At 43.9% G+C, this 17,600-nt stretch overlaps 2 protein-coding genes across 4 annotated transcripts; both read left to right on the top strand.

Annotated features, from left to right (window-relative positions):
• The first annotated feature begins 1,293 nt into the window (after nucleotides 1–1,293).
• On the top strand, nucleotides 1,294–6,728 carry LOC125509674 (putative serine protease EDA2). Its single transcript, XM_048674701.2, has 14 exons — nucleotides 1,294–1,596; nucleotides 2,225–2,350; nucleotides 2,466–2,621; nucleotides 2,794–2,976; nucleotides 3,073–3,189; nucleotides 3,985–4,038; nucleotides 4,118–4,189; nucleotides 4,482–4,587; nucleotides 4,739–4,835; nucleotides 4,983–5,077; nucleotides 5,710–5,784; nucleotides 5,938–6,021; nucleotides 6,137–6,235; nucleotides 6,410–6,728. The coding sequence occupies exons 1-14, from the start codon at nucleotides 1,390–1,392 to the stop codon at nucleotides 6,460–6,462; spliced, it is 1,524 nt and encodes a 507-aa protein (XP_048530658.2). The 5' UTR covers nucleotides 1,294–1,389; the 3' UTR covers nucleotides 6,463–6,728.
• Nucleotides 6,729–8,794: 2,066 nt separating this feature from the next.
• LOC125509659 (putative serine protease EDA2) lies at nucleotides 8,795–13,513 on the top strand. Of its 3 annotated transcripts, none has more exons than XR_007284182.2 (13): nucleotides 8,796–9,064; nucleotides 9,173–9,454; nucleotides 9,547–9,732; nucleotides 9,878–9,994; nucleotides 10,156–10,209; nucleotides 10,294–10,365; nucleotides 10,720–10,825; nucleotides 10,988–11,084; nucleotides 11,527–11,621; nucleotides 12,160–12,254; nucleotides 12,375–12,458; nucleotides 12,863–12,965; nucleotides 13,207–13,513. XR_007284182.2 is itself a non-coding variant. In XM_048674686.2 (13 exons), the coding sequence occupies exons 1-13, from the start codon at nucleotides 8,873–8,875 to the stop codon at nucleotides 13,214–13,216; spliced, it is 1,473 nt and encodes a 490-aa protein (XP_048530643.2). In that variant the 5' UTR covers nucleotides 8,796–8,872; the 3' UTR covers nucleotides 13,217–13,513. The 3 variants fall into 3 exon arrangements, 2 of the variants coding, with proteins under 2 accessions (XP_048530634.2, XP_048530643.2); XM_048674686.2 differs by having other exon boundaries at nucleotides 12,160–12,234; XM_048674677.2 differs by lacking the exon at nucleotides 13,207–13,513 and having other exon boundaries at nucleotides 8,795–9,064; nucleotides 12,160–12,234; nucleotides 12,863–13,139.
• The last annotated feature ends 4,087 nt before the right edge of the window (nucleotides 13,514–17,600 follow it).

Below are 17,600 nucleotides of genomic sequence, written 5' to 3'. Positions count from 1 at the left end.
TTGCTCTTTCGTGCTTGAAGAAAGGGCCTCGAATACCGAAGCACATAGCCCCCGCAAAAAAATAAAAAATTTTAAGGCACATAGCCTCGCTAGACACACACTTAATCTTGCGATAGGTGGTCATCTCTGGCTCCTGCAGCCCTCTGATCTAATATGTGTTCCTCAAAATAGTGTTGATCAACAAATAAAGTGTGTGGTTAGCCTAAAAAAATTGGGTCGTGCTAACTGCCACACGTGTGGCAGGAAGGGAGACGCACCACACGTCTCTAATGTAAACAGATTGCCACGTCATCGCATGCATGTATGTAGGAATCTTTTTGGATTTTCAGTTTTTAAAATGTTTTATCTCTTAAACGAAAAATCCGATTAAAAATCCGTTTTCACCATTAAATCCCTCGCGATGAGATCTTCGAAACTAGATCCCATGTTGATATATTTTGATAAAATTTCTTTTGGATTAAAAGTTGCCATGTCTATTGCATATGAATTGCCATGATGTTTACACTGAAGTTGACATGATATGTTTCAGCTATTTTCTTCTATATTTAAAAGTAAATTTTGACATTTATAAAACGGGGAATTAAGAAACTAGACTTGCCATGAACCATAAACTAAAATTGCCATGATACATGCACGTAAAATTGCCATGGTTCATATAAAAAATAATTTTCATGGTCAAAGTACTGGAGTTGTCATCATCAAAATATTAAAATTGCCATGATCTACAAACTAAAATTGCCACATGGCAACTTTAGTTTAAGCCCTATGGCAACTGCAGTGTAAACATCGTGACAATTTCTGGCAAAAAAAAAATTCGTCGAAACATATCAACATGAGGTCTAGTTTTGAAGATCTCGTCGAGACGGATTTAATGGTGAAAACGAAGTTTTAGTTCGCTTTTTTATTTAGGAGATACAACATTTTTAAGTCAAAAACCAAAAAAAACTCTGCCGATCTCATCTATTCATACGTGGCAAAATGAATGGTGATGGAGGCGTGTGGGCGATGTGCAAACGCCCACGCATGTGGGCGTTAACATTTCCGAAAAAATTTGCTCGTTCATGAAGGAACAAAAGATTCGGCGGAAAATTCCCTGGAGTTAACATTCTTTAGATATTGCGGTCCATTATTATTCTTCTAAGAAAAACGGCAACACACAGAATAAGCTGCTATCCATCTACACCAAAACTGTCGTCTCCCAAATATTGCGGTTCATTATTATTCTTTCCAAGAAAAACAACAACGCGCAGAATAAGCCGTTACTCACTTCCGTCTTTATAAAAGAAAAACGAAAACGTACGGCTGCTACTAAGAATCGAGAAGACTCAGGTGCCAGATTTGCCTCGCCTGCATCCAGTTCCACGCGCGCTCCGCTTCAGCTAACCGGCGATGGGAGCCGGAATTACCGCCGGCGCCACCGCCCGCCTCGTCGTCGTTCCGCTCCTGCTGCTACCCCTACTCCTCGCGCGCGGCGCCGAGGCTGTCAGCCTCTGGCGGCCGCCGCCGGAGGCCGGGCTCCTGGGCTCCGCCCCAGGCAGGTTCCTGACGCAGGAGGAGCACTGGATGAGCCAAACCCTCGACCACTTCTCCCCCACCGTTAAGTACCCCCTCCGCTTCTCTGTCCCTTCAGCCAGTTGCCCCGCGCTGTGGGGATTTCTGTTCAGCCATGTGTCCTTTTATCTGTTTGGGTGAATTTCCAAGAGTCGGCTGTGGACACTAGAAGAACTAGATAAATTTGTGCAGTCGATAATGCCGAAAAAACGCTAGAATTTTGTACGAATTCTGCGTGAGCCACGTCCATTACTGGTAATGCCGTTTACTCTTGATTGAAGGCTCACATCAGTTATGCGACCATGAACCAGAGTAATGAACAATGAATGTCTCAAAATGCATCGAATAATAAAAACAGATCAGTGTTGAGGACAGATGCCTCTTGTTTGCTTGCCAGTGTCACCCCTGTAAGCTCGGTGGATCGTGTAGGTTTTTCTGTCGACTCAGATCTATGTGGAATTTGTGATCCTGTGGGCTCACTGCACTACACTGTCAACAGCGGCTTTAGTGACACATGAATTACTGTACAACAAAGCACATGGTTATTTGTAATTCCCTGTTTCACATCTGACTCATGTAGTCCCAAATACTACTATGTTGCATGGTGAGGATTGTTCAGTTATAGTTTTTTGTGTGCACTAGCCCCGAAATATTTATCTTTTTTACTGTGCAGGATCATCGGCAATTCAAGCAGCGGTACTACGAATTTCTCGATTACCACCGAGCTCCAAATGGCCCGGTCTTCTTAAATATATGTGGAGAAGCTTCATGCAGTGGGATTTCTAACAACTACTTAGCTGTGAGTTTATTATTGCATTGCTGCATGCTCTAGGCATGATTTGTACTGTTCACATTTCATGCAGTAACTCCATCTGTTATTGATAACATACTTGTGGGTTGGATTGTGTACGTAGGTGATGGCCAAGAAGTTTGGCGCTGCTTTGGTTTCTCCCGAGCATCGATACTATGGGAAGAGTTCCCCTTTTGAGGATTTGACGACAGAAAATCTAAGGTTCTTGTCATCAAAGCAGGCTTTATCAGACCTGGCTGTTTTCCGCCAGTATTATCAGGTGTGCATTTGCTATATTTGTTTTGGCGTCCTTATACAACACCTGTGCATGTACTATATATTGACCTAGCGCCCCGTGGAATACACATGTTCCTATTCCTTGTAATAGTTTGCATCGCCCATGTCCAAACAAATGTTTTTCGTAACTGAGTTATTCTTTCTGTCATTTGAAGGAAACATTAAATTCCAAGTATAATCGCTCAGGAGCAGACAATTCTTGGTTTGTGTTTGGAGGGTCGTACTCTGGAGCTCTCAGTGCTTGGTTCAGATTGAAATTTCCTCACTTAACATGTGGAAGTCTTGCAAGTTCAGGGGTTGTTCTTGCTGTTTACAACTTTACTGACTTCGACAAACAGGTTGGTTCTGGCACAGGTCCTGTTATGTTATTAAAGTTACGGCACTTTGGTCTGTACCTGAAGTTTTACATTTCTGTATAATTTATGCCTCTGGAGATTGGGGAGTCAGCTGGTCCAGAATGCAAAGGAGCACTTCAAGAAGTAACAAGACTTGTTGATGGACAACTTCAGTCTGGCCACAACTCGGTTAAAGAACTGTTTGGAGCAAAAATGGTAGTCCTTTTGTGCGACATGAAGTGTATTTACTTTTCTTTGACAACTTATCAATCCCATGTGATATACAAAGATTTCAGCTCATTTAGGAGTTTGCCGTCACCAAGTGGCCTTTGCCATTGTTTTGTTATGCAAAAACTTGAAAGGACAAAAATTGACAATGGTTCTAACAATCATGATTCTTTTTTTTTTTGGAAATGGAGGTATACCCCCGGCCTCTGCATCATGATGATGCATGCGGCCCTTTTATTAAAAATGCAGGAAGTATCATCATAAAGGTCTTACAGCTCGCAAACGGAGCAAAGTCATAGCACAAAGATCGGAAAAAAAAGAAAGGGCCTAAAAACAACCGATACGGTGATAATAAGGACAAGCTCTCTAGCCCTCTATAAAAATCATTGATGTTTCCCTTACTATGCAACTTCTTTGGTGATAATGTCATAATCTAAAGAGTCTGGTCTTTTCCACAAAGGTGCTACAAGTATTACCAATCCAGTAAACATTTGTAGGACTCTTATTGAGCATGCAAGCCTTTGACTGTTTTTTTATATCTCTTGACCTATCTGACCTATTGCTACTCATATTTCTTCTATATTTTCTTTGAACAAAATTTTGAATTGAATTGTCATGTCTATGGAGCTTGTAAACATAATAGTTTAAACTATTTGTGCGCTACCAATGGTTGCTGACAGGTTCTATAGCGTTCCCTTTTGGATGGCATGAAATTTCGTGACATTACCTAGTAGTGTATGTACGATTCTATACTTATCCATCAATTTGTTTGGACACTTGCAGTTAGAAAATGATGGTGACTTCCTTTACCTACTAGCAGACGCTGCAGCTATTGCGGTATGCTTAATGCCGATTTTTGCAACTGTATTGTTTTATCAGAAATGATTGTTGTGTTGAAAACCTATACCATTTGCAGTTCCAATATGGCAACCCTGATGTTTTGTGCTCCCCACTAGTTGAAGCAAAGAAGAATGGTACGGATTTGGTGGTAAGTTGCATGGTCTTTTGAAAAGAACAATGCATATTCCTGTTAGTAATTGAGGAATATACCCTGCGGATAACTGCTATCAAGAATATAGGGACCAATTCGCCAAGATCTTTATTTTTCCAAAAGCGTGATATATAAGCGTTCACCATCAATGGCGACTTGGTCCCTATATCATGGCGAACGCTCATAATCCCATGTGATATACTTCACTGTAGACCTTGACTCTTATTTAACTCGTGCTACCATAACTTTCCAGCAAATCTGGTATTTGCTAACACTTTCTTCTGTGCAGGAAGCATTTGCTCATTACGTGAACGACTATTATGTTGGGACATTTAGGGCACCAGTTGCATCATATGATCAGAACTATTTGAAGAACACAACCCCTGCTGAATCTTGTAAATCCTTACTCTGACATTCAGTATTATGAGATATCATTCTTGGAGAGCTCTTAATGGATGTTGTGCATATATATTAGACAGTGTTAATACTGTCCAGATATTATATAACTGACCATGCATTTAACTGTTGAAATTTGATTTTATGTAGCATATCGATTGTGGTGGTATCAAGTTTGCAGTGAGGTTGCATATTTCCAAGTGGCGCCAAAAAATGATAGCGTCCGTTCTGCAAAGATTGATACAAGGTTACTAAATATACCTTTCCTTACATTTCATGTTTCTTACCAAGCACCATTTCCTTTGCCTTCCATGATCTTCTCTTTTTCTGTAATGTGATTACATTTCTAGACTCTGGATTCACTTGTGTGTCCTTGTGATTCTTTTGTCCGTAGGTATCATTTAGACTTGTGCAAAAATGTTTTTGGGGAAGGAGTTTATCCTGATGTGTCCATGACAAACTTATACTATGGAGGCACAAGAATTGCAGGTGGGCCCTTTGAGTAATTTAGCTTCAGTCCTGCTGCCTGTTACGATTTTAACTTCCTTTCTATCTCTCTATTTAACTGTGAAATATGCCTCCGCCATTTTGCTTCCCTTTACCTTGAATCTTGGTGAATACACATTACAAATTTGCTGCTACCTTTTTTGTTTTCACCATCAATGCACCATCATTAACAAAATCCTATTGTCTGGTGTGCTTAAGATGGGTTATGCAGGTAAGTATGTCAGGTAAGGATTAGTTAACATAGGTACATACTCCCTCCGTCCGAAAAAGCTTGTCCCAAGTTTGTCGCTCGAATGGATGTATCTAGCACTAACTTGGTGCTCGATACATCCATTCGATGGACAAGCTTTTTCGGACGGAGGGAGTAGAATACAAAAAGTTCAGCGGCCTCGTATCTGCAGTGTTGACAGCCCTTTTTTGCTGCCATATGAAGCTTTATATGTGATAGAAATAGCATGGTGTATGAACGTATATTGTGGGTATCCAATTATGCGTAATGATTTGAGCTAATTATTATTTCAGATTTGAAGTAAAGATTCCAGTGGTAGAGTTAAACGTTATACTGCTAGTCAGAGATCCCTGTATTTTCTAATATATATATTGCCTCCCTGCAGGTTCTAAAATTGTTTTTGCAAATGGCTCTCAAGACCCATGGCGCCATGCTTCCAAGCAGAAATCATCGGAAGAACGTAAGGATCTGTAGTACTTCGTACCATTTTGTGAGCGTTTCCATCGTTCTAACTTTTAAGAGCACAAACTATACTTTCACTATGAACAAGGTTGAAGAGATTTTTGTTAATGACATTAGCATGCTTACTATAGAAGTTTTTCAATATCTGCAGTGCCATCATACTTAATTGAGTGCAGCAACTGTGGGCATTGCACTGATATCTCCGGATGCCCTCAAGCACCCTCAAATATTGGAGGTAGATCCGATCTTTCAACATTTTTTTATTTGCAATTGAATTACATCAACTATGTAGGTTCTTTTTGTTTGCAACTGAATACAAGTGTGAACTGTCTGCATTTTTTGTTCGCCAGGTGATTCATCCAAATGCTCATCTCCAGAAGCAGTGAACAAAGTAAGGAAGCAGATCGTCGATCACATCGACCTGTGGTTGTCAGAGTGCCAAGACCAAGGTCAGAATTTGGGCTGTACAGCAATAATATCATTGGACCAGTTCTTTTGAACAATTCGTAGCATTGTCTAGCTAACGTGTCTACATGTTCACCCCGCGCTTTTGCACACCTGCAATTCAGTTGGCATTCAGTTTCTTTTGTCTGTGGCATCATTGGTCTGCCCTCGCATTTCAGGACACGGCGCGGTGACGAAGCGGGGGAGCAGATGGAGCATAGCCACCTACTGATCACCTCTGCAGGCGAACGCGCACGATATTGCTGTTATTTACACGAAACACGAATAATACAGGCAGACGAAACAACTAGGCGATTGGCGGCCATGAAATCTTACTACTGGGGGGTGCAGATATGAGACTACTTGTGTACCTTATATGGTCAGGGATGTATACGTGCAGAGAATACCATGATATGTGCTACATGTAACCGAATTGTGCACTAAACTTGCTGGATGCTGCTGATGTCAAAAAAAAAAAAACTTGCTGGATGCTGCTGAGACTCTGAAAATACCTGAATACGTACAGTATATGACCACGGGAGCACCTTCTGAGAATATACGACCATGAGAGCACCTGGTATGAGTGCATCGTTCCTCTTCGCCTCCAAAGGAGCTTTTTTTTTTTTTTTGCAAAGGCCTCCAAAGGAGTTTGGGCACACCTCCCTTTTTTCTTCTTCTTTTTGAGATTGCGGGCACACCTCCCTAGGCATGCCTATGCCAGGAGTGAAGTCTATTTTAAACCTTGAATTCATACAACTCGTCTAAATTAAACCCTAACCTTTCAATCCCTGAAGTTGGTACCCTCTACTCACTGATCCTGGTCTATTTCAACCTTGAACCTGTTTGGCGCACTAGATCCCGACCGGGTTTAATTTGTACTCTCATTTACAACACTGGCCCACATGTCATTTCCGTTCTTCAGTCTCCACCTTATTCACAATTCCTCTCCTCTCTCCTAAAATGGTGGAACGGGCGGCCGCAGAACAACGGAGGAGTTGGTTAGCGGCGAACTTGTTGAGGCAGACGAAGCAGTTGAACTGCCGCCCCTGTGCACTGGAGCCAGACAACTCGCTGTACGCGAACGCCTGCAGCAGCCCGTCGATGGTCGCGCCCAGGCCTTCTGCCGTCCCGTAGAACAACCGTTACAGTTTTCGTGTTCCTAAACGGCATCCGCCCTGCCATTGGCGTGTGCTGCTCCTCCCCTCCAAGCCAGCCCGCGTGCTGCTAACGGCGGAGAGACGGCGGGGCACGGCGAGCGAGTCGTGTTGGGTTTGGCCGAGTGCCGCACTCGCTGGCTCCTCATCCTCCTCGCGGAGGAGAAGATGGCGATGAAGAGCTAGAGCTTCACCTCGCCAAGCAGCAAGCACCACGACTGGCCGGCGCAGGTGGATGAATGATAGCAACACTAACGTCCTGTGTGCTTACATGGTGCCACACGAGCTGCATGGCCACGGCGACGGTGTGACGACGACGACGACGAAGCTTCTCCTGGCCGGCGGCAACGTAGTACAAAGCTAGCACTAACTCCGGCTGCCTTGATCCTTGATTCCTAGTAGCACGATCTCCTTTTGTCAATCCACTGGGACGTGCACTAGGTTGCTACTTGACCTAGTTAGTCAACGGACCCAAGACACGCATCAACGCCGGGTTATGCCATCTTTAACTCCAACAGAAAGGAGGGGCTGACGGTGGAACACCCCCGAATTCTCTTGTCCATGGCCTGGCGCATGGCGAGGCAAGGCGGTGCGGCCATGTCGAGGGAGGCTGGCAGGAGGCGCTCCCTTGCCGTTGCACACTCACGAGGACATGCACCACTCCCTGCTCCCCGTTGCCGTGGACACCGGCTGGCTGTGCCTGAGCATTGTGATTCCTACAGAGAGAGATGAAGAGAATGAGCAGAAGATGAATATGACAAGTGGACCCATGTACTCAATGAGAGAAGAGAATAATCCTGGCCGGGATCAATATTTTCCCAGCACACCAAACTGGCATAACTGGATTCAGGGTTAAAATAGACCGGGATCTATAAGTACAGGGTACAGATTTCAGGGATTGAAAGATTAGAATTTGATCCCGACTAGCCGTATGAATTCAAGATTTAAATTAGACTTCACTCCCTATGCCAGTCGGCAGTCGCCAGAGCATGGCGCGCTTTGCAACAAGTTGAATCATCCAAAAAGGTTGGCGATCTGTACTCGGGCATGTCTTGCGATTGCTTTCTCACTAGTACTAACTGATAAACAACTTGGCATTCTTCCCGTGCACGGTGCACCGGCTGCGACGTACTCCCTCGGTTTCGAATTATAAGATATTCTAAAAAACATATGCACTCCGGTTCATATTGAACTACTATCCATAAGTCGGGACCGAGCACCGAGGTGATATGTTGGGAAAATTATCTCTGTATGGACGGCGACAGCCTCTAGTTCACGTCGCATCGGGCAAAAAAAGCGACGCCCCAGCCTCCACGTTTAAATGGACAATAGAAAAGCATTTAAATTTAAATGCTTTAGCTGATTCTTTTTTTTTGCTTCGTATTTGTGCGTGCCACTGAGACTAGTCAATCGGCTACCGGCGCGGCCGCGCTCCAAAACAAACACTCGACAGTGGGAAGGGAAGGAGAGTCTAGCAGCCGGAAAAAAATGGTGTCCCGCGCTGGGTTCGCCTCCCTCCTCGGCGCCTCCTTCCTCCTGCTCCTCCTGCGCGGCGCCGAGCCGCTCGGGTTCAGCCACCGCCCGATGACCGCCGGCGACGAGCTCTCGGCCGCCCCGAGCAGATACCTGACGCGGGAGGAGCGCTGGTTGAGCCAGCGCCTCGACCACTTCTCCCCCACCGTAAGTTCTCTTTTACACCCCTGGAATTATGCGCGACACGTAAATAGCTCCCTGCCTAAGAATTCCGTCCGTGTGATCCATGGGCGCCATGTACGATCTTGCCCGCAGGACCACCGCCAATTCAATCAGCGCTACTTCGAGTTCCTGGACTACCACGACGACCCCACCGGCCCGGTGTTCCTGCGCATCTGCGGCGAGTCCTCCTGCGACGGCCTCCCCAACGACTACCTCGCCGTCATCGCCAAGAAGTTCGGCGCCGCGGTGGTGACGCCGGAGCACCGGTACTACGGCAAGAGCTCCCCGTTCGACAGCCTCACCACCGACAACCTCAGGTTCCTGTCGTCCAAGCAGGCGCTCTTCGACCTCGCCGTCTTCCGCCAGTATTACCAGGTCGGCCAGGTCACGCACGCGCTGACAGAGTTACAGAATACGCATTCTCTGTTCTGAACAGCATCTTGTTTTTTTGACTCTGGGATTCGTAGGAAAAACTGAATTCTCAGTACAACCGGAGCGCGGGGTTCGACAATCCGTGGTTTGTCTTCGGGGTCTCCTACTCCGGGGCTCTCAGCGCCTGGTTCAGGCTCAAGTTCCCTCACCTGACATGCGGAAGCCTCGCGAGCTCCGGGGTGGTTCTTGCTGTGTACAACTTCACTGATTTCGACAAGCAGGTTTGCACACACTGCCATGGAGACACGTCATGATTCTGTGGGATGGATTAGATTAAACCCCTGCTGCTGTACTAGTGTATTGCTGTCTGTTCTAATAATCTATATTGGGCTCAATTCAAGTTTCTGCGTGCTTGCCTTTACGCAGGTCGGAGAGTCGGCTGGCCCTCAGTGCAAAGCCGCCCTTCAGGAAATAACTAGACTTGTCGACGAACAGCTTCGGTTGGATAGCCACTCTGTGAAGGCCTTGTTCGGAGCAGATTCGGTAATCCCTTGTCACCTTGTGGTATTGTCAGTGTGATTTAGTAGGTGCAGTTTTACTTTGGAACATGACAGTTGACTGCAAACTTCATGTGGCCAAATCAACTAGTGTTCAGTAACTTCACAATCTTCACCTCGCTGCCGATTTGTTTCCTGTACATGCAGTTGAAAAATGACGGCGACTTCCTCTTTCTTCTGGCAGATGCAGCAGCCACAACAGTATGAACAGTCAATTTGTAGTGCTGCTCTACTATCGCACTGACATATTTTTTGGGTTTACTGAGAACCTATGATATTTTGCAGTTCCAGTATGGGAATCCTGATGCCTTGTGCTCTCCTCTAGCTAATGCGAAGAAAAAGGGGGAAAGTTTGGTGGTGAGTAACTAAATACCTTCGTTTTGTAATCAACTAATCATACATGAGCACCTCTGGTTTGCTTGGTTTCTTAGGCTTCGTGAAAAGCTTTCTAGAAATGAGAGTAAATACTATCTAAGAGCCACTGACCAGCGAGAGGCACATGGCGACTATTAAAGCTGATGTACTCTCATCTGGGTGATGGTGATTCAAACATTTTAAATTTCACACGTAATCGGCATGTGACTATTTCTTATTCTCCATTTAGCGAATTTGTGACTATTCTAGTTTCCTTGCTGATCCATTTTCACTATTCTAGCAACTTTTTGTGGATATGCACATGGATTTATAAAATTCGATGTACTGACTTTGCAGGAAACATATGCTCACTTTGTGAAAGATTACTTCATTAAAAAATTGGGGACTACAGTATCTTCTTATGATCAAGAGTATTTGAAGGAAACAACTCCCGATGATTCTAGTATGTTTAAATGATGGCTCTACTTGTTTTCTTTTGGTGTGGATTAGAAACTGTACTGACATTGAAGACCATCAAGTGAAACACCATGGCATTTCTTGTTTGTTACTGACAGACATGGCTGAAATATTTACTGTTAATTTACCTTTTCCATTATTTTTTTAGGTTCTAGACTTTGGTGGTTCCAAGTTTGCAGTGAAGTTGCCTATTTTCAAGTCGCACCCAAAAATGATAGTGTTCGTTCTGCGCAGCTTAATACAAGGTACTGCGCCATGCTTTTTTCCTCTGTATGTACTGGGGAGGGGAAGATTCTCTACCTGAATTGTCTTTGAAAGGGTCCCAAAAGCCAAAATTGCTTCCTGCTGAGATGGTGAGAAAGAGAAAGGCTAACCTAAGGGCATCTCTCATTGATCCCCAAAACTCAGTGCCCAAAAACTAGCCCCCAAAATTCACTAAAAAACGACCCCCCCCCCCCCCCCCTCCAAAAAAAAGTCTGGAAAAGCCAGGCAGACCTACACAAGGGATTGAAGTAGTGTCAGCATATTTTTTCAGACTGTAGTTTTTCTTTAATACTCTCTTAATGCACTGCATGGCATATATCCTGGATATGTTTTACAACTATCTGTTGCTTATGTTTCTGAAATCAGGTATATTATAAACTAGTTAGTATTTCTTATGATTGCTTTGCTTTTGTGTTCCTCTAGGTACAATTTGGACCTGTGTAAAAATGTTTATGGAGAAGGAGTTTATCCTGATGTGTTCATGACAAACTTATATTATGGAGGCACAAGTATTGCTGGTTCGTCTTTCACTTTATTTTCCCCATGTTTACTTTACAATGTCCCCTACTCCCTCCGTCCGGAAAAACTTGTCATCAAAATGGACAAAAAGAGGTGTATCTAGAACTGAAATACATCTAGATACATCCCCTTTTATTCATTTTGATGACAAGTATTTTCGGACAGAGGGAGTATTTAGTAAATCAAGTTACTTGCGATAGTTAAGGTATATGTGCTTGTAAAATGACATCGGCAGTCCAGTTGGCACCCTTACCATGCTCTTATTCATGTAGCTGGTGACACAGCCGCATTACTACATCAATTGACCCTTTTGTGTATCTTAATTGTTGCATTTGTGTGCCTACCAAGTAACCATGAGCATACTATGGCTTCTCTGATTTTAATTTTATGGACTGCAACTTCTTTTTTCGAGAAAGTGGCGGTACCAAGCACTTAGGAGTGTAGCGCTGTAATGGATTGCAACTTTTGTGATTTATAAATTATTGATGGTGATGGTCCAATTTGCTTTCTTCCTAATTTTGCATTACACATGTGCAGCTTCTAAAATTGTGTTTACAAATGGCTCTCAAGATCCATGGCGTCATGCCTCCAAACAGAATTCATCGGAAGACAGTGAGCCTTTAAATTTCTAAGTACATTCTGGCTATTTCATGTCTCAATAGCCTTGCTCTTTAGGGCATTTACTATACACCTCTGGAATGATTTCTCACGCTTTGGTGTGTGTACTAACAGTGGGAATACAACATGTGCAGTGCCATCATACATAATCAAATGTAGCAACTGCGGACATGGCACTGATTTGAGAGGATGTCCCCAGCTTCCTTTCAGGATTGAAGGTGGATTGCAAAACTTGGTTTCCTGCAAAGCTTATTATGAGAATATAGAGTACTCCCGTGATCTAAATGATCTTATATTTCTTTACAGAGGGAGTACAACATAACTCTTCTCAAAATTAGTTGTAGTGCCTTCATTTTCTTGAGAACCAAAAATAGTACTCCCTCCGATCCACAATTAATATGGACCGGAGGGAGTAATTGATGATTATTTTTCCTACAATGTACTCCCTCTGTTTCGAATTACTTGTCGCATGTATGGATGTATCTAGATGTATTTTAGTTCTAGATACATCCATTTCTGCGACGAGTAATTTGGAACGGAGGGAGTAGTAGCTTATCTGAAGCCTTTGACTCATCATCAAATTCAGGGAAAGTTCTGATATATTGCACATTATCTTCGTTAGGTGACTCTTCAAACTGCACGTCCCCAGAAGCTGTGAACACAGTAAGGAAGCAGATCGTCAAGCACATCGACCTGTGGCTATCACAATGCCATGAACCAACAAGGTCAGGGTCTGGGACGCCTAGCCATTTGATGGCAAAACTGTGCAGTGATCATGAGCTGCCCTTCACACCTCTATGGTTGAGGGAGGTCGCTCGCCTTCCAAGTGGCAGCAGCCACCGTTAGCTTTCTGTATCAAAACTGCAGCTCTGCTGCCACGTCCTGTGGGCGGCTACATTTCTGAATTTCCAATGCAGTCCAGTTCTTACGCCATCAGGCTTTGATCCTTGTACTCTCTGCATGCAGGGCGTGGTGAGGTGACGATGACTCGCACCTGTTTAGGAGTAAAAGAAGCAGTGTGTAGAGGAAGGACCGATTGCAAGTTTGCGACATCGTTATGCTGCAGACCGAGTGAACCATATGCGGATTGAGCAGCCAGTCCCCGGCCTGGATGCGATTGCGCGCAGGTTTGTTTGGATTATCACAAACGATAGAAAGTTATGTTTGTACTGCTGCCGACTAGAGCCATCATGGCAACTTTGTCGAGTTCAAATAATCATATACATCGTTCATGAGGCTTTTAAGAATAAAGGTAGGGGGTTCTTCAAACCAAGGCTATTTCCTTTGTTGTTAGTACATGTTACTCCTATTTCTTAACGGCTATTAGTAAAAAGAAAAATAGATTTCTGCAGAAATCCAATTCGGCTCTTGGGAGCATATGCTCCTGCCCGTAAAATATGCTTTTCACAGATGTCAAAAAAATTATATGTGTTCATTGTCACACCCAAATGCAACCTGCAATTTTTTAGTGCAAAAAGTTTTTTTGACGTGCTTGAAAAGAAAAAAAATGAACGCTAAATGTTACACTATTTATTTATTTATTTTTCACTGACAAAGCACTATTATCCTGTTTCGCATGAAAATTGGCAAGCAGGTTTGTTAGACTAACATGAATATCTACACACAAAAAGCAGAATTTTTAAATTTATTTACTATTTATTTTGAATTTATTGTTCATCCAAAAGCATATGCTCCCTGGAGTTAAAACGGCCCTCATATATAAACGGCTATTAGTAGTAGTACTCAGCGCTCACTGGCACGGCTTGTGGGGAGGTCCTATCTTCCGCTCTTTGCGGCAGAATGCCGACGGGACGCACAGAGTGTCTCCTGACTGGGCCGGCCCATATCGCTAGCGACCAGAACTGAACGAAAATGAGTGAATCTACACTCTAAAATATGTCTATATACATCTGTATATTGTAGTCTATTTGAAATGCCTAAAAACTTATATTTAGGAACAGAGGGAGCTACCTGTTTTCTAATGCAGCACAACATATTAAGAACAAAACCGAGCGCATATCCGAACGTTTCTAATATTTGTACGCGAAACATTTTTTTTGCAAGGGTAAAAGGAGTTTTATTGCAAATTCATAGAGTTACAGTCGAGAGGCCATACATCCTCAATACAAGGAGGAATTGAGCCTAGCCACACAGCGATAGCTCAATCCGTACGGCTATAGTTTGCCAAACGACCGGCCACTCTATTTTGAACACGACTAAGTTTCTGAGGAATAAACTCCCTAATACCAGATAAGTACTTGATCTCCATCACTAAGTGGCCATAAGCTGAACGTTGGAGAGCCTCCGTAGCCAGGCAAGTCAACGCTTCAGATGTAACGTCCTCGATGCGGCTATAGCTCTCACGTGTCGAGGCACGATTTAGAGGCATAACCGCATTGAAAGCAATGTCGCAAGTTAGGCAATCTTCACAACATCCCATGTAATATAGATAATAAAAGGGGAGATACATAGTTGGCTTACACTCACCACGTCAATCAAAGTACATAATTAACATTACATCATCCAAACACTCATGGCCCGACTACGTCGTCAAAATAAAAGAACAACCCAACATGCGACACGATCCCGATCACCCCCAACTGGGCACCACTACTGATCATCAGGGAAAGACACGTAGTATCGTTGAGAGTCCTCGTCGAACTCCCACTTGAGCTCAAGCGCGTCACCTGGAGCGGAATCATCAGGCCCTGCATCTGGTTTGGAAGTAATCTGTGAGCCACAGGGACTCAACAATCTCGCACCCTCGCGATCAAGACTATTTAAGCTCAATAGGTAAGTCAAGGTAAATATGTGGAGCTGCAGCAAGCGACTAGCATATATGGTGGCCATCCTGATCGCAAAAGAGAGCGAGAAGAGGAGGCAAAGCGCGAACGAGTAACTAGAGGGCAATCCTGCGGCAAACATTACTCCAACACCGTGTCCACTTCCCGGACTCCGCCGAGAAGAGGCCATCACGGTAACTCACACAGTTGATTCATTTTAAATAAGTTAAGGTTCAAGTTGTCTACAACCGGACATTAACAAATTCCCATCTGCCCATAACCGCGGGCATGGCTTTCGAAAGTTCAAATCCCTGCAGGGGAGTCCCAACTTAGCCCATGACAAGCTCTCACGGTCAACTAAGGAATAGACCTCCTCCTGAGACGTTCCGATCAGACTCGGTATCCCGGTTCTTCAAGACACTTCGACAGGTTAAAACAAATCCAGCAACACCGCCCGAATGTGCCGACAAATCCCGATAGGAGCTGCACATATCTCGTTCTCAGGGCACACTCAGATTGTCCAAACTTCCGGTAGGCCAGCCCAGAGTTGCCCCTGGTGGCCACCGGCGGCTGACGAGGTGGACCAACACTCAGAGGAGCACTGGCCCGGTGGGGTTTAAAATAAGATGACCCTCGGGCTTCGGAAACCCAAGGGAAAAAGGGGCTAGGTGGCAAATGGTAAAACCAAGGTTGGGCATTGCCGGAAAAGGTTTAATCAAGGCGAACTATCAAGGGGTTCCCATTATCACTCAACCGCGTAAGGAACGCAAAATCCGGGAACATAACACCGATATGACGGAAACTAGGGCGGCAAGAGTGGAACAAAACACTAGGCGAGAGGCCGAGCCTTCCGTCCTTTACCAAGTATATAGATGCATTAAGATAACATGGCAATATAATGATATCCCAACAAGTAAATAATGTTCCAACAAGGAACGGTCTCCAATCTTCACCTGCAACTAGCAACGCTATAAGAGGGACTGAGCAAAGCGGTAACATAGCCAATCAATGGTTTGCTAGGACATGGTGGGTTAGAGGTTTGACATGGCAATTTGGGAGGCTTGAAAGCAAGTGGTAGGCATCGTAGCATGGCATAGCAAAAGAGCGAGCATCTAGCATAGCAAAGATAGTAGTGATTTCAAGGGTATGATCATCTTGCCTGCAAAGTTGTCAGAGTTGACTGGATCCTCGAAAGCAAACTCAACGGGCTCCTCGTTAGCGAACTCGTCTCCCAGCTCTACCCAAACAAGACAAACAAGCAAACGGAGCACAATCAACCACGTGCAAACTCAAACAACATGATGCAAAGATGGTATGCTATGCGGGATGCGATATGTGATGCATATGCAAGATTTAACAAGGAATGAATGAACCCGGCCTCAACTTGGAAATCCAAGTGTGCCACTGGAAAGATGAGATGGAATCGCTTGAAAACGATATAAAGATCACTGGAATCGGAGTTACGGTTTGAAAATGGCAAGCAATTCAAATATGGTCACGTTCTGCGATTTACAACAAGTAGCCATCTAAATGCAACAAGATGAACATGCTACAACACCCAAACATGGCATCGAAATACATGGCAGGGATCCATTCATAAAGCTTAACAAGAGTCTAGCACTGAGCTACGGCCAATTCATCCATTAACAGGTTCAAACAAGCATGGCAAAAATGCATTTGGCAAACAAATCTCAGACTTAGTGAAATTAACACTTGTCTGGAATTTCAGATCAGATAGCACACTTCGGAGCAACAAAACTACATGCTACAGGACCTGAACATGGCAAAGTAAAGCATGTCATGGAGCTACTCAAAGAGCTTAACAAAAGTCCCTTAGTGACCTTGAGCCAAAAGGGATCATAAAATACATTCGCAAGCATGTGAACATGACAAAAACATAATCAGATCACAGACTTAGTGAAAACTGGAGCATGCTGAAACAGATATCAAGTAGGCATGTTTACGAGCTCGATGCACTCACTACAGAGCAAGTCATGACAATCTAAGCATGCACCCATCAAGAATACACAAAATACAAGCTAGACATGGCAAGAACAATAACATAGCATGCACGGATCAACTACAACATCATCGGCAAAATCGCTAACAAGTAGACGATCTGCCTAGATTCACGAAATGACAAAAGTAGAGCTCGATTAACTCAAGTTAGGGTGCTCCATAATTACAAACAAAGACATGGATGGATAGAGCATTACAAGATTAACAAAACATCCTTACTGATCATCCTCAAAAGAGGCACGGATCACTAGGAAACAACATGAACATATGGCCATATGAGATAAGCAGGTCAAGGACTTAGTGGAAATGCTAAGTCCCTGAAATCAGCATTACCAAGTGCCTTACTTTGCAAGCTTGTGCTAGTCACCACACACATCACAAAAATACATGGGTTGCACCTCTGGAAAGATGGCAAAACCCTTAACAAAACATATGTAGAGCTCATGGGCATATCATGCACACATTAATCATGGCAAAAATGACAAATATCTAAATGGAGCAGCAGATCTGACAAATATCTCAAATAGCATTCTTCCAACAGAATTTCGGGCATCAAGA

The sequence above is a fragment of the Triticum urartu genome, chromosome 1A (assembly GCF_056163025.1).
Source record: "Triticum urartu cultivar PI428250 chromosome 1A, HENAU_Tu73, whole genome shotgun sequence".
In the NCBI taxonomy this organism is placed as follows: domain Eukaryota; kingdom Viridiplantae; phylum Streptophyta; class Magnoliopsida; order Poales; family Poaceae; genus Triticum; species Triticum urartu.
Note: the sequence above shows the minus strand (reverse complement) of the source record. Positions and strands in the feature narration are given on the sequence as shown.